General features: G+C 34.9%; 1 protein-coding gene across 1 annotated transcript; it reads right to left on the reverse strand.

The window, feature by feature from the left end:
* Nucleotides 1-4,674: 4,674 nt before the first annotated feature.
* On the reverse strand, nt 4,675-5,553 carry LOC149204148 (uncharacterized). The gene has a single exon (XM_089393217.1). The coding sequence runs from the start codon at nt 5,266-5,268 to the stop codon at nt 4,843-4,845; it is 426 nt and encodes a 141-aa protein (XP_089249343.1). The 5' UTR covers nt 5,269-5,553; the 3' UTR covers nt 4,675-4,842.
* Nucleotides 5,554-18,181: the final 12,628 nt, after the last annotated feature.

The following is an 18,181-nucleotide window of genomic DNA, read 5'->3' on the forward strand; positions in this document are numbered from 1 at the left end:
TTAAAAAAAATCCACCCCCTTTCCAAACTTAATCTAATTAGCATAACAAAGAGAAAGACTTGAACTCAAGACCTCTATTCTCATAAAGTAACTTTGGACCAAGTGAGCTATTTTAAAAGGTTAGTAATTTTTTGGAAAAGAGGAAGGGTTCTTTTTTTTTGTTTTAGTCACTAAAGCTTTGGGGTGCGTGCTTACTTGAGAAAGCTCTTTTTTTGCCTGCAAAACAAAAACCACAAAACCCAAAACAGACATACAGAAAAGAACAAACGTTATGGTTTGAAGTTAGCTTTACCCGGAAACTAGCAATTTTCCTCAGTGTTTCTGATTTTTCGAGATCACACTAAGGCGCGGCAGAAAAGAGCATACGCATGAGAAAAAAAACTTCCTTTATGTTTCTAATTTGCCCAGATCACACAGAGTCACTGGGCAAAGAGCATACACAAAGTGTTGGTAACACCGAGCAGAGAATGAACCATTGGATCACTACATATCGTGACCGTCGGATTGTAAGTTACAAAAGTACATAGTAAAGAAACACAATTTACCTAACTCTACACTAGACCAAGTTATACTTTACTATTTCCTATGTGTCGGAATATCCTAACAAATATGTCTCTAATTGAAGCTAGAGAAATTGTTTGGGATGATATCATCCAGGAGGTCCATTCTATATGGGAGTATATTCATATAATTGCTCAATAAAATATTATGATGAATGGGTATGATTTAATGATTGATGCATGAAAGCCAAGAACAAGGAAACACAAGATGAGATCAAGGAGTTAAAAACCAAATTCAAGGGCAATATGTCTCTAATTGAAGCTAGAGAAATTGTTTGGGATGACATCATCTAGGAGGTCCATTCTATATGGGAGTATATTCATATAATTGCTCAATAGAATATTATGATGAATGGGTATGATTTAATGATTGACGCATAAAAGAAAAATGTACAGAAATAAGTTGTGAAGGCTAAAAAGATGATCAAATATTTAAATGGAAAATCTTCAATTGAACTAAAGGCATTAGATATCACTAACAGAGCTAGACTAAATATGGAAATCAGTAAAATGAATGAGAAAAACCTACTTCATAGTCTGAGAACAACTTAAAGGAGGTTCAAAAGTCAATATCTTTGTTTGATTCCAAATTTGACCAGAGGACTAGAGTTGGTCTACCTAGTTGTTAGGACTAGCAAGGAAACATGTTTTCTTGGGAACTATATGATAATGAACTAGTGGTGTTGTTAAAAGCAAAGCAGATGCAACACATGAAAAGGTTGCATTTTTAAAGGGAAGAACTATAGTGAATTATTTGTAGAGGGAACTTATTCGACTAATGAAGACACTATTTGTTACAAAACCTGATTATACAAAGCTTTATTACATAACTACATATTATTATTATGTATATGATTAATCATGAATCAATATTTCTCATAAGAAGACAATTAATTAAAATTGTATTTTAGAGTTATTTATATCTGTGTAAAGGAGATCTTTAATATTAATTGTATATATATATATATATATATATATATATGAATGAATGAAAAATGCAATATAAAGGAAGACAAAACAGGGTGGATTTTCAAGAACAAAAAAATTACAAAGAAAGAATAGGAATCCAACTCTTACTAATTTTCCACCCCTAGTTTCTATTTAGGTTACTGGCCAACCTCTCAATTTCTATAGCCTCCCTAAACTTCCTATGATGAAAGTAATCAACCTTGGCAATCACAACATAATCCTCAATACATATGTGGTGTTTAGTTATTTCTGCATGCTCAACTAAAGTTTAGGAGTGAGACCTATTATGTTTGATGTCTGCTACATGCTCATGCATCCTCTGATTTATTGAGTGGCTAGCTTCCCTAATGTATGGCGCTCCAACAAGCATGGGATTAAACATAGCTCCATCTTAAACATGGAACTAATATGAGTCAAGAGGGATCAAATTTCTTCTTCAGAAAGCTTATTTTAGAGTGTAAAAAACAATGTGTAACACCTTTCATGTCCTTTGGTTCCACTTGGCCTTTGACTAATCTAAGAGAAGTATGGATAGTGTTAAGCAACTTAAAGGTGGCATGCACCTTATTCTTTTTCAGAATGCAAGCAATTTTGTTTGTGGTCTTTCACTGATCTAAGAGAAGTACAAATAGTGTTAAGCAACTTAAAGGCGGCATGCACCTTATTCTTTTTCAAAATGCAAGCAATTTTGTTTGTGGTACAATTTACTAAATCAAATGGATCCTTCCTTTACCTTGGTCCTTTACAGGATATTTGTAAAGCCCTGAGACCTAGGTGTATAGCCGTTATTTTCAAAAAATTCAAGGAGATGGGTTTTTCTCCTTCCATGTGACTATCATTAGAATCCCTTAGAGTTCGGGTGGCTAATATGTTTAACACAACAAACTTTTGAGCAGGATAATGATGACAACTTGCATGAAGGTATTGTTGAGTGTGAGTTTTTAATGAAAAACCTAGTGAGCAAATGAACCATCTCTTTTCTTAGAAATAAGAACCTCAAGGAAAGAAAGGTTGTTATTGACTTTTGTCTCCATTATAAAGTTGATGGACCCAAATTGATTGTTAAAATGTGACATAAAAACATCTAATTTGTCACGACCATTAACATTATTAATTTGGTAATAATAATAATTATACACATTTTCTCCTTAATAATTATTATTATCAATAATTAGTCTTATTAGTTATTTAATATTTTTCCAATTATTAATAAGTCAATTTTAATAGTTATAAGTCTTATTAGTTATATAATATTAATATTTAAATAATTTAATCATTATTAAAAATACATTTTTAACTATTATAACTATTTTAATAGTTATTTAATATTAATTAAGTTTATCCGATATTATTAATTATAATTCAAATTTTTAGTCATATATTAATATTTAATAATTGATTATTATTTATTACATTACCTTATATTACTAAATTATAGTAATTATCGTCCTATTTTAATAGCTAAAATTATTTTGAATAATAATAATATAATAAGAATAATAAATGATAAAATCTAATTATATATTTTTCCATAATATTATTAATATGCACCACTGCTCTTTAAAAATAATTCTCTCTCTTTTCAGTAAGTAGTAATGGGCGTCAATCGGGGAATTTTGTATTTGGGTGGCTAATATTACATAGTAAAATCATATGTATTTTTTTGATGCAGTAATATAAAGATCAGCATTATATAATAAAAAATGTAATTTTATTTAAATCTAATTAATAAACATATAATAGATTTTTAATCAATAATATTCATTCTCATTTTACTCTGGGTATTATTAACTTGAGAACAAATTTTGTTACAATACCATGGGTCAATACTAAAATTTATCAATACCACACATCCAAAATCTATAGCTCATTTATAAATCAAAATATTTTATTTTAATTTTATAATATTTTATCATTAAATCTAAAAATAAAAAAGTTATAATTACTTTTAAGATATATTTAAACCTATATTTTCAGTACTACTAAGTTTGGTGAATATTTTATAGAGATTAAATCAATTTTTTAATAAAATTAAAAATATAATCCTTTTATATATAAAAATGTAAAATTTATATAATACAAATAATATTATAAACATTAACATAGGTCTATCCTAAGTTAGGATCTACCAAGTTAATAGAATCAAATTTATCAAGGCAATATTTTCCTCAAGGTTTCTTAGTGAAAAAAATTTGCACCTTGAGATATTTGATTTCCTTGTTGGTAGATCCAAAAGTAATATGGAAGGCAATATTTTCCTCAAAGTTTGTAATGAAAAAAGTTTGCATCTTGAAATATTTAATTTCCTGTTGGTAGATCCAAAATTAATATGGATATATGCTGAGATAAACATTTTGACTAAGTTAACTTATATATATAAATATAAATAGTAAATTAATTTAAAATTTAATAATAATTATAATTTCAGATTTTAAAATCTAAAAACTTACCTGTTTGCTTTGATAAGAAAACTTTAAATGTTTGGCCTGCTTTTTAAAAATTTAATTATAAAGATACCTGAACAAAGAAGCATTTCCACTGCAATAGTTATAGAAGAAAGAAGCTTTTGGATTACATCTTGATTATTTCAGAGAAAACCTGAAATGTTTAGACTGCTTCTTAAAAATTTATTTATAAAGATACCTAAACATGAAGAACAAAGAAGCTTTTGCAGCTGCAAAAGTTACAGAAGTAGGCGTAGATTTTTCTGTCAAAGCCTAAAAAATAATCGTAATAATCTACAGCAATGTTACTCCAAATTAAAGATAACCAGGCTTGAGCAATGCCACGATCAGTATTGTCCATCCCATTAGGAAAAAATATATCCATCCTGGCTGAGGGAGGCGTTCTATGGTATTTACAGTGCTTCGAGTCTTACCCTTTGTCGTTTTTTTACTTAGCTTATGCCCTGGCTTCTGCGTTTCTTCTTCATTAATGGGATGTTGGTGTGCAAACTTGGTGATGAGTTCCATTAAAACTCCATTCTGTATTTTCAAGTGCTCTATTGTCTGAGCCCGACAACTCCAATAATGAAGAATTTACCTATAAGCAGAACCTAATGAAGAATTTACCTGTAAGCAGAACCTATTGAATGAAGAATTGTTTGTAAACCGAAAATAGCTTCAGATGTAAAAGCGGCAAACCCTACCCAATACTATGCAACCCCTCTTAACACAATTTGGACTGAAACGATATCCTGGCAATGAAAGCATCCATAACTAAATATACAGAGCTCCCAAACTTATTCAAAACTTTGCCGAGAACCAATCAATCACGCCCAGGATGCATACTCATATACCGTCGAAACCTTTATTCAAAGTTGGTTAGGCCAGAGGAAATTCCCCATGGCGTAGCTCCGCCTGAAAGCCACATCTCCTCTGATCGGCAAACCGTATTCATGAAAAAGATTATCGAGCTTCCACTCGGGCATCGATTCATAATCGGCCTTGGAATACCGAGGATAATCCACCGGCATCTGAAAAACGCAGGGGCCATCTCCCCCTCCATTTCTTGAGGAAAAACCCTCATTTTCATTGCCATTTAAGGAGCCTGAAAAGGGCTTTTCCCATGGCAGCACTTTGGCTTCGGCCTCCAAGGCAGTTGGACTCCTTTCCCATCGCAGCAGTTTCTTGCGTATATCTTCCAGCGAACAGACGCGCCGGAGACCGTCGCCGCGGCCCGTATGGTTTTGCTTTTCATTTTCAGCGCACTGTGGCTCTGTAACAGGCATTTTTGGCATTTCGTTGCACCCTCCAGAGAGCAGGACGGGCAGCCAGCCTTTTGCTGCACCCTCCAGGCGGTCACAGCTATAGAAATTAAAATTTTGAGAGCGGGCTTCCCTTTCAAACTCAAAATTCAAATTCGCCAATTAAATGCGTACGTATGCGTACATTGTATTATCGTATATACGAGCTTTCTTATGGAATGGTGGTGGCGGTGGCGATCAAGGCGGAGGCGGAGGAGAATGACCAGGGCTGTCCCGTCAAGCTCTTACAGTGCAGTAAATATGGTGTCTTAGAGGGCATTCAATACCCAATAGCATGGGTTTTATTGTTTGCCCAATTATTCTATCTGACTGACTATGTGATAAAATGTGTGATGTACAATCAGCCACGGCAATAGTTACTAAATAAGCTATTGTACGGATGGAAATTTCTGAAGAAAAAACAAACATCAGAGAGCGTGATGTACAGATGGAGTCTTAGTATAGGGCAACCTATCCATTAATGGAGGTAGTGGAGGTAATGTCCTTCCCTTTTCATTAATGGAGGTAATGGAGGTAATGTCCTTCCGCATACAAAAGTTTCACGTGTCTTGACGTGGTGGAAAGATAGTGATGGGTGTTGTGGTGAAAAGATAGTGATGGGTGATGTACAATAAGTCGTAGTTTAATACCATTCCAGGAATATGCCCGACACATTCCAGGAATATATCCCCGTGATTTTGATTCTTTTTAAATATACAGTGAAACTAAAATTAAAATTAACACATCCCAAAAGCTTCCGCGTCATCCTGGCGATCACGACCTCTGTCCCCCACTTCCTTTGAGGTTAAATGAAATTTGATTAAGTTTAAATAATTCATAAAACAATTTTAACTCTATGGTGCACTCTTATTTAATCGAGAGGCTCAATCAATTGTAGTAATCCTTTTATACAGGTGATAAGAAATGAAAAGTAACATGATTGTCTTTTTTTATATTTTCAAACAGTGAAATAAGATTATAATGAAGAAATCAACAGTAATATTCTCAAACAAATATATAAGATTATATTGAAGACATTAACAATAAATGAATGCAGTGAGATTCAACTGAAGTCAAGATAATTGTAGTAATCTCAATTAACTATGACATTTAGATGGACCGCTATGACACCTATTAAGTGATTACAATTAGATTCTCCAACACTCCCCTTTAATTTGAACCACATAAAAACTTAATTAAAATGCCTAGTGGTCTATGTCTCAGGGAGACTTGTAATTTAAAAAATTGATTTCAACTACATTTACTTCAACTTATATTATATTATATAATCAATATACAGGATATAAACATTTCCTGCCAAGTCCATCACATCAAATAGTCCATTTGGGTGTGCATATCCAGCATCCCATCCAAATGATATCAACAAACATGATACAGAAATAAAAACAGTCCATAGACCCAGAGTTGTTCCAGAATAGACATAAGAAGGCATAGATGATTATAGAAAAACCGACCAAAAAATGTATGCACATGGCATATCTTATACTCCACCATTCCATCTATCCGAACAAGAGAGTAAGCAGCATGTCCTTCCATCCAAGTGAGCTTGTTGACAAAAACTAGTAGACATACAAAAAATATACAAAAGGAGGCGATATAGAAATTACCCAGGAAAAGAGAATTCTCCAATCTCTAAAACATTGTGATTCAGTATTATTTCCATGTGAATATTACCAAAATTACCTAGTAGTCCCCTCTTCGAAAGTTCATGAGTTCCTTGTTCTGTTCTCTGCCAATGTGCATAATTGTAGAATTGTTGAGTTGGTTCCATAGTAGACCAATTCTCCCCAGCCAACCAAGTAGCAAAGGATTGTTAATGTTTTCACTACCCTTGATCTGATCTATGATCTTGGAATCCCCATATATATGAATAATAGTGATACTGAGGAAGGTGGTGAACCATAAGAGGCTCCATAAAGCCATTGCTTCTGCCTTGGTATTAGTGTCACTTCCCCCATGCCAGTAAGTCATGTATCCTAATTCATTTGAAATGGCAATCCAAAAACCACATCCACATATGTTTCGTTGCACAGCACCATCAAAAAAACCGATTGGATATTCCATTTGAAGACCGGTCCGCCTGTGTTGTGTTTTTTTGGAGCATGAATCATAAGAAGTGTGCATGGAAAGATTAGATAAAGTTTTTCAAAAAACTTATAGAAATATTCCGTAGGGTTCTAAAAGATGCATTTATTTCTCCATTGCCATATATCCCAAAAAAGTATAAGTGCAATGGATCTCCAAGTTGTATTCTGAATACTCCACCACTTCATACAATCCACAATATAGTCTTGTTGTATATAAGGAAAACGATATGTGATGACAACTTTCTCCATACCTGAACCGTATGTTGACACTTGAGGAACACGTGGTTGTTTTTTTCTGCGTCCATTCTACAAATAGGACAAATACTGGGACCATGCCACTGCCTCTTCTGCAAATTCTCCTATGTGAGATTTTTGTTATGGAATACCAACCATGATAAAAGGATGATTTTGTTTTGGATTCTAGTCTTCCAAAAGTCATATAAAGCATGTTTCTCCCCATGCCGAGCATCCCTGACAAAGAGAAGGATATGTTTCAGCAACAATGATGTTTCTAGACTTCATCTTCCCTATCCAAATAAGATTGTCATGAAACCCTGCATGACAAATACCAAGATGTTTCATACTAGCAACAATCCAATTCCATTCCTAGTCTCATTGCACAAATAGACCCAACTCCTGTGCACTTTTCCATACAGGGCAGGGACCCCACCATTGGGCAATGGCTTGACTCCAGAAGTATATGCCACATCCATTTAAGAACTATATGAGCCCCTCAGTGATAATACAATCATTGCTAGCACCCAGAATCTGGTCAATACCGATAAGTATCTTGTGACCCGATCCCATGGTCCATGCCAGATGTTGAAGAAAGACATTAGCAACTCTATGAAAGCTAAGCGAGATTGTCGATCCATGTGTGGATCCAATAGTGCCTTTTCGGTACCAAAATAAAAAATCATGGTCCTTAAGAATTTTATGTCTGATAACCCTACTCCAAGACCCAGATTTGTCTCTGATCACTTAACGAGACTCTTAACTCATTAGTGTACCCAAATTTGACTTTGTGGAGCCCTCATAGCTTTCAACAATTTCATTCAAACATGACGGTGATTGCATGCACCTCGAACCTTAAAACAAACCTCGTGCCTCAACTTGTATGATTTCAACGCTCTTCTCAACAGACAACGACTGCGTTGAAACATGGAAGTTGAGAAAATCATTTGGCAGGGTCAATGCACTTGTTCACTAGGGAGGAGTGTGTTGATCATTAAAAAAAAAATTAAAACTTATTTCTTCCTTCTCTTTCAATTAAGGGGAGATAACTATCTTCTTCATCCTTTTCATAGAATGGACTTCACACCACTAGATTCTTGAAAAAAATGGAGGCTTCTTCTCGTCATCGAATCCTTCATCTTTGTTTCTCTCTCTAGAATCTTATGTGACCTAAAGCTCTAATATCGTGACAAGAAATTAAAACTAACGTGGAGAAGAGAATTTCTCTTCTTAATATTCTGAAATAGTTTAAAAAGATTACATTAGAGACATCAACAATAAATGATTGCAGTAAGTCTGAACTGAATTCAAGATAACAGGAATAATCTCAACTAACTATGGCAATTGGATGGACGTCTCTGAAACATAGTAGGTGGTTGGAATCAGATCCTCCAACAATATGAATCTCTGCCCATGATGTGGTATTTATCGAATGGATTATTGCTAAGGATACAAAGGCCATGCCTTTCAAATTCAAACATACATGGTTGAAAGACCTATAATTTTTAGAGTTGGTGCGCGCATCATGGATGCGTCCTTTATATTTCGACCTAGATAAGCAGATGGAGAAGGTAAGTTATAAACTAAAAAATATAAGAAAAGGTTGTCGGATGTTGGATCTACGAGCCTAAAGAGGCCACGTGGAAGGAACTATTATCAGGTAGGAAATTAAGGATCTAGCCCTTTAGATCTAGAGTTCTTTTCCAAGCAATCTAAGAAGGTAATATTCAATATTATGGAAAAGAGGAATAAAATATTGAAAAATCGGGAAGATGAATGGAGGTTAAAAAGTAGAATGTGTTGGATTCAAGACGGTGACAAGAACACATGTTTCTTTCACAGGGTGGCCTCCAAATTAAAGAGTGCAAACTCCATATGGTACATAAGAGATGGAGACAGTAAGATTCTCTCATCACAACATGACATTGAAAAAGAAGTTGTTAATTTTTTGCAGTCCCAATCCAAGGCATCAAAGGAAACAAATATAGTTGATCAAATGGTCATGGCTAATGTGTTCCCCCAGATGGTAAATGAAGAAGAGTTGGAGATGATGGATAGGCCAATCTCTTTGGAAGAAACAACCTTTGCCCCCACTTGCTATGTGAAACAATCGATTTAATTCTCATTTCTGTCTTCATGATTACTATGTCGATTTTATTCATCCAATTTCTTTGTTCACCAAAGTCTCTATGGATTTTATTCATCCAATTTCTTAGTTCGCCAAAGTCTGTGTCGATTTTATTCATCTAATTTCTTTGTTTTACAAAGACGATTAACATGACGACTATGCAAATTCGCAAGACAAACACGACTCATGGGAAAATTTCATATGCTTGGTAATTCTGCAAGGCTAATATGAGTGCTTGACAAGTATATCAAAAAGTAAATTTCTTTGTCATCTACATGAAAAACAAATCCAATCAAATACATATTCACATAATTACTTTAGTCCCACTAATCGATCTTTTTCTCAAATTAGGTTGTATTTTAAGAAAACGTTAGCTTTGATGTTAAATGAACCGATGTTATTCTTAAGATGGTGCAAAGTAAAATTTGATTCGGTTTAAATAATTCATAAAACAATTTTAACTCTATGGTGCACTCTTATTTAATCGAGAGGCTCAATCAATTGCAGTCATCCTTTCATATAGGTGATAAGAAATGAAAAGTAACATGATTGTTTTTTTAATATTTTCAAACAGTCAAATAAGATTATAATGAAGAAATCAACAATAATATTCGCAAAAAATTATATAAGATTATATTGAAGACAATAACAATAAATGAATGCAGTGAGATTCAACTGAACTCAAGATAACTGTAGTAATCTCAACTAACTATGACACTTAGATGGATGGCTATGACACCTATTAACTGATTGCAATTAGATTCTCCAACACTCCCCTTTAATTTGAACCATAAACTTAATTAAGATTCCTAGTGGTCTATGTCTCAGGGAGATTTGTAATTTCAAAAATTGACTTCAACTACATTTACTTACACTTATATATAAACATTTACTGCCAAGTCCATCACATCAAACAGTCCATCTGGGTGTGCATATCCAACATCCCGTCCAAATGATATCAGTAAACATGATACAGAAATAAAAACAGTTCATAGACCCAGAGTTGTTCCAGAATAGACATAAGAAGGCATAAATGATTATAGAAAAATCGACCAAAAAAGGTATGCACATGGAATATCTTATACTCCACCATTCCATCTATCCGAACAAGAGAGCAAGCATCATGTCCTTCCATCCAAGTGAGCTTGTTGATAGAAACTAGTAGACATACAAATAATATACAAAAAGGAGGCAATATAGAAATTACCCAGGAAAAGAAAATTCTCCAATCTCTAAAACATTGTGATTCAGTATTATTTCCATGTGAATATTACCAAAATTACCTAGTAGTCCCCTCTTCGAAAGTTCATGAGTTCCTTGTTCTGTTCTCTGCCAATGTGCATAGTTGTAGAATTGTTAAGTTGGTTCCATAGTAGACCAATTCTCCCTAGCCAACCAAGTAGCAAAGGATTGTTAATGTTTTCACTACCCTTGATCTGATCTGTGATCTTGGAATCCCCATAGATATGAATAATAGTGATACCAAGGAAGGTGGTGAACCATAAGAGGCCCCATAGAGCCATTGCTTATGCCTTGGTATTAGTGCCACTTCCCCCATGCCAGTGAGTCCTGCATGCTAATTCATTTGAAATGGCAATCCAAAAACCACATCCACATATGTTCCATTGCACAACACCATCAAAAAACCCATTGGATATTCCATTCGAAGATCGGTCCACTTGTGTCGTGTTTTTTTGGAGCATGAATCATAAGAAGTGTGCATGGAAAGATTAGAAAAAGTTTTTCAAAAAACTTATAGAAATATTCTGTAGAGTTCTGAAAGATGCATTTATTTCTCCATTGCCATATATCCCAAAAAAGTATAAGTGCGATGGATATCCAAGTTCTCTTCTAAATACTCCACCACTTCATACAATCCACAATATAGTCATGTTGTATATAAGGAAAATGATATGTGATGACAAATTTTTCCATACCTGAACCATATGTTGACACTTGAGGAACATGTGGTTGTTGTTTTCCGCGTCTGTTTTGCAAATAGGACAAATACTAGGACCATGCCACTGCCACTTCTGAAAATTCTCCCATGTGAGATCTTTGTTATGGAATACCAACCATGATAAAAGGATGATTTTGTTTGGGATTCTAGTCTTCCAAAATTCATATAAAACATGTTTCTCCCCTTGCCGAGCATCCCCGACAAAGAGAAGGATATGTATCAGCAACAATGATGTTTTCAAACTTCATCTTCCCTATCCAAATAAGATCGTCATGAAACTTTGCATGACAAATACCAAGATGTTTCATACCAGCAAAAATTTGTTTTGACTCCTGGTCCCATTGCCCAAATAGACCCAACTCCTGTGCAGTTTTCCATACAGGGCAAGGACCCCACCATTGGGCAATGGCTTCACTCCAAAAGTATATGCCAGATCCGTTTAAGAAATATATGAGCCCCTCAGTGATAATACAATCATTTCCAAAAACCAGAATCTGGTCAATACTGATAAGTATCTTGTGGCCCGATCCCATGGTCCATGCCAGATGTTGAAGAAATATACTAGCAACTCTATGAAAGCTAAGCGAGATTGTCAATCCATGTGTGGATCCAATAGTGCTTTTTCGGTACCAAAATAAAAAATCATGGTCCTTAAGAATTTTATGTCTGATAACCCTACTCCAAGACCTAGATCTGTCTCTGATCACTTGACGAGACTCTTATCCCATTAGTGTACCCAAATTTGACTTTATGGAGCCCTCACAGCTTTCAACAATTTCATTCAAATGTGACGATGATTTCATGCACCTCGAACCTTGAAACAAACCTCGTGCCTCAGCTTGTATGATTTCAACGCTATTCTCAATAGACGACGACTGCGATGAAACATGGAAGTTGAGAAAATCGTTTGGCAGGGTCAACACACTTGTTCATTGGGAAGGAGTGCGTTGATCATTAAAAAAAAATTAAAACTTATTTCTTCCTTCTCTTTCAACTAAGGGGAGATAACGATCTTCTTCATCCTCTTCACAGAATGGACTTCAAACCACTAGATTCTTGAAAACAGTGGAGGCTTTTTCTCCTCCTTGAATTCTTCATCTTTGTTGCTCTCTCTAGAGTCTTATGTGACCTAAAGCTCTAATAGCATGACAAGCAATTAAAACTAACGTGGAGAAGAGGATTTCTCTTCTTAATATTCTGAAGAAGTTAAATAAGATTACATTGGAGACATCAACAATAAATGATTGCAGTAAGTCTAAATTGAATTCAAGATAACTGGAATAATCTCAACTAACTATGGCAATTAGATGGACGTCTATGAAACCTAGCAGGTAGTTGGAATCAGATCCTCCAAAAATATGAATCTCTGCCCATGATATGGCATTTATCGAAGGGATTATTGCTAAGGATACAAAGGCCATGCCTTTCAAATTCAACTGGTTGAAAGACCTATAATTTTTAGAGTTGGTGTGCAAATCATGGATGCATCCTTTATTTTTTGACCTGGATAAGCAAATGGAGAAGGTAAGTTATAAACTCAAAATATAAAAAAAAGTTGTCAGATGTTGGATCTGCGAGCCTAAAGAGGCTACGTGGAAGGAACTATTATTGAGTAGGAAATTAAGGATCTAGCCCTTTAGATCTAGAGTTCTTTTCCAAGCAGTCTAAGAAGGCAATATTCAATATTATGGAAAAGAGGAATAAAATATTGAAAAATCAAGAAGATGAATGGAGGTTAAAATGTATAATGTGTTGGATTCAAGATGGTGACAAGAACACCTGTTTCTTTCACAGGGTGGCCTCCAAAATAAATAGTGCAAACTCCATATGGTACATAAGAGATGGAGGCAGTAAGATTCTCTCATCACAACATGACATTGAAAAAGAAGTTGTTAATTTTTTGCAGTCCCAATACAGGGCGTCAAAGGAAACAAATATAGTTGATCAAATGGTCATGGCTTATGTGTTTCCCCAGATGGTAAATTAAGAAGAGTTGGTTATGATGGATAGGATAATCTCTTTGGAAGAAACAACGTTTGTCCCCACTTGCTGTGTGAAACAATCGATTTAATTCTCATTTATGTCTTCATGATTACTATGTCAATTTTATTCATCCAATTTCTTTGTTTGCCAAAGTCTCTATGGATTTTATTCATCCAATTTCTTAGTTCGCCAAAGTCTGTGTCAATTTTATTCATCTAATTTCTTTGTTTTCCAAAGACGATTAACGTGACAACTATGCAAATTCGCAAGACAAACACGACTCATCGGAAAATTTCATATGCTTGGTAATTCTGCAAGGCTAATATGAGTGCTTGACAAGTATATCAAATAGTAAATTTCTTTTTCATCTACATGACAAACAAATCTAATCAAATCCATATTCACATAATTACTTTAGTCCCATTAATTGATCTTTTTCTCAAATTAGGTTATATTTTAAGCAGATGTTAGCTTTGATGTTAAATGAACCAATGTTATTCTTAAGATGGTGCAAAGTAAAATTTGATTCAGTTTAAATATTTCTTAAAACAATTTTAACTCTATGGTGCACTCTTATCTAATCAAGAGGATCAATCGATTACTATCATCATCCTTTCATATAGGAATCTTTGATCGTGACATGATATTTTTCGAATGTAGTGGTGTTAAGGATATGTGGTTGAAAGACATAGAATTTTCAGAGCTTGTGCGTGAACATGGATGCATCCTTTATATTTTGACCTAGATAAGCATATGGAAAAGGTAACATATAAACTAAAAAAATTAAAAAATGTTGTCAGATCTTGAATCGAATGGAGTTTGAAAAGTAGAATGTGTTCGATTTAGGACAATGAAAAGAACATTTTTTTCTTTCACATGGTGACCTCTAAAATAAAGAATGTAAACTCCATATGGTTCATAAGAAATGGAGACAATAATATTATCTCATCACAACACGAGATTCAGAAAGAAGTTGTTAATTTTTTCAAGTCCCAATACAGTGAATCAGAGGTAACAAATATAGTTGATCAAATGGATATGGTGATGGTAAATTAAGAAGAGTTGGATATGATGGATAGTCCAATCTCTTTGGAGGAATTTTAAGCGACATTGGAAGACTTAACGAAAGATAAAAAACCTGGTCTTGATGGATGGCCAGTGGAATTATTATTATTCTTTTTTGAAACTGTGGGCTCATGGAAACGGTGGAGGATTCCCTCATTTCGAGATCTATAAGAGATGTAGTCAATTGTAACTTTCTCACACTTATTCCCAAAAAAAAAAAAATCTGCAGCCATGGAAAAAACAGATATCACTTGTGTGCTTTGGTGACATTATCCAAACTGATATCCATAGGTAGATGGGGCATTATATATGCAAAATGTTTTAACCATGCTCTCCTTATTAAGAGTCTTTGGAGGGCATTCTTTGGACCTAGAGGTTGGCAAACTATCATACATGCTGAATAGCTATGAATTTTGAATTTGGAAGAATGGGTGTCCTCTGGGCCTTTGTGAAAAATAACGCCTATTTGTCGAAACCTAATGAAAGTGATGCAGGAGGATCTTTCTCAGAAAAACCATTGCATTTTAGTAAGCACCAGGTCTTTTGTTTCAAGGGACCTGATTCCCTAAAGAGTGATTAATTATTTATTTTCCTATGTTTTTATGAGGGTTGTATAATAGTGAGGATATTGTAATGAAATCTTCTCGTTAAGAGAGATTTCAAGAATAGTGTGTGAGTTAGAGGAACTAGGAGTTAGTTTCATGATTTTAGGTACTAGATTAGGATATTTAGGATTCAGGTGAAATTATTTAGGATCTGAACCAAAATTGGTTAACATAATCCTTTTGTGTATAATTTGTAAGCCTCGAAGGCTTAAAAGAGGAGTTAGTGAGAGAGTTAACAGATAGATAGGGTTTGGATGGTATCCTACAAGGAGTGAGAAGAGAAAGGCCATTGATTAGAAAATCAGGCTAGTGAGAGAAAGACTCTTTTGTATATACATTTGCTTTTGAATTCAGATATTCGTTTTCTGAGTTATATAGTGTGTATTATGAAATTAATTGATAAATTATGTGTGTAGTGGAGAACTCTATTTAATATATATATGCATGAGAATTTCGAGCAGAGAACGAGTGCAAAGAAGGAATATAAAGGAGGATGGTGGTTGGACTGTATGAATCCGATTAAAGAAATTAGCGCAAAGCTTAGAGGTAGTAGTTTTAAAGAAGCATGCAGAAGAATAACTCAAGAGAAGAGTCATGTAGAAAAAGGGAACCAAAGACAGAAAGGTCAAGAAGAATTACTTTATGAATTCGAGGAGAATTGACAGAGGACCTAAGCACAGATAAGAAGAGAAGATATGGCCAAGTGGAGATCAAATTATGATCATGATGAAACATTCCAGTATTGTTGGAGATAATTGCATGATTATGGAGGGTGTAGATACACTGATAAAGAAGTCAAAGGGTAGCATTGACCTTACACTAGACCTGTATATGGTATCAATAAGAGGGAAAGAGCATGATGTTGTGTGGATCATCAGAATTAAATTCTCTATGTAGCAAACCCGAAGATGAATTATTATTGCAAGGTGGAGTGGAGTAATATTCAACAATCCACGTTGAATGTAATCTGAGTGCCGAAGGAAAGCAGAAATTGTGTTATAATCTGCTGGAACAATAGATGGGAAGATCTGCGTGTGTGGAGTTGGTATGTTATAAACCGACATGAAGATTTATCATGGAGGTCTAGTTCCTAAGGAATTGGAACCAAAGTGAAACAAGCCAAGTAAAATGCGTAACTGCAGAGATTAGGAGCCTATAGGTGTCTTGATTAGGGTTGAAGCACTGCACTAAATTGTAGCCGTCAATCTCAATTTCAACCGCTTACGTCACAGTCAACGGTGGGGGTTAGGCTTTTTTTTAACCCATGTGTTAGTTGAAGGGCCACAAACCGTAGGATTTGATGGCCTCTGTTATCCAACAGATATTGGGCCATAAAGAGATTTGACTTTAACTTCAAAGACAGACCAAAACTTGTATAGATGAAGGATTTATAATCCTTATCGAATCTATAAGGGTGGTTAAGTGTCACACAAGTTCCCTGTCCGATATCGTTGTGAACCATTGGATCCAGCGCACTTTGATCAACGACGCAGAGTGAAGCGCCTATGAAAAAAGGGAAAGTCAACGTGGGACCGGTTGCTGTTCAATTGTTGAGCAGACCCGAGAAGTGTTTGGACATGAGTTTATTTTATTTTGGAGTCCAGTTTTGTGCATTCAGGTGGGACCGATGTTCATTGGTGGATTATATGTTAAAGCATTGTTTGGTGATTGGTCGAGCTAAAACCCACCAATGTAAACGCTTCTGATTTGTATAAGTGGGAAAGAATTAAACAGTAAAAGAAAAATCAGCGAAGGAGTAATTGTTACTGACAGTTAGAGCTTTACCAAGATAAAGCTGGGAGATTGAAAGAAAGAATCAGATTCTAAATCTGATTGACAGTAGCTAAATGTTGAAAATTTGCACAGTGAAAGCATGAAGATCTTCTGAAACAAATTTGCAGGAGTGGTGAGATCCTGAAGACAGGTGATGGTATGCAAGTTTGTCTAATGATTAGCAGAAATCAAATGAGTGAGAATTTAGAGCAGGATTACAGTAGTTAAACTGTAAGAGGGACTTTTGCATGTTCTTGAAGTAGAAGACTTTGAAGATACAATTGAAGGCTGAATAAAAGAATAGTCCATTCAAAGTGTAGGTGAATCGTAGAACAAGGTCATGCGGAGATCTTGAAGGTGAGATGATATGTTTTTATTTTAATTTGATTTGAAGATTGGAGAGTTTGTGGTCTTTATATTGATGCATAGGTAGCAGCATAAGAAGGTGAGAAGATTGCAGCAACCTAGAGCAAGGAGTGCTCAATTGGTTCCAGAGGAAAGAACCAAAGAAATGCTAACAGACTGAGCTCGGAGGAGAGATGCTTAGTGAGGCATATGTAGCAAGGAGCCTTGTTACTGCAGAGGTATTGTTGCAGCTCACAAAGGAAATTCCATAGAGGATGTGGGTAAAATTGCTAAGGGATGAAGGAAGTTGGTAAGAGTTTCTAAGTGAACGAAGAGGTGGTCAGAACCTAAATGTTCTAGCTAAAGATTAGAAGAAGAGGACAGTTCTATTCTTAAAGTGCAGATGAGTTGAAGCCAAGGAGTAGAGAGAAATGCTCAAGGAGGTTTAGATAGAGGACCAGGACTTGCCAAAAGACCAAGTATAGAGAGGAAAACATGGTGAGGTAAGTGGCAGCAGGGAAGACTTGTTGTTGCAGAGGCTTGTGTAACCCATAGTGAAGTGAGTGAGGAACTCATAGAGATGAAAAGGATGACGACTAGTGATAGTCATAACAAAGGTTTTGAAAGAGACCATAATAGAGGACAAAAGAAGAAAGATGCCAAGGCAAATGGCATGAGAATGAGTGATGAAAAATATGATAAAGAA

Source organism: Pinus tabuliformis, chromosome 1_2 (genome assembly GCF_031772625.1).
Source record: "Pinus tabuliformis cultivar Carrire ecotype Pingquan chromosome 1_2, CPIR1, whole genome shotgun sequence".
Classification (NCBI taxonomy): Eukaryota; Viridiplantae; Streptophyta; class Pinopsida; order Pinales; family Pinaceae; genus Pinus; species Pinus tabuliformis.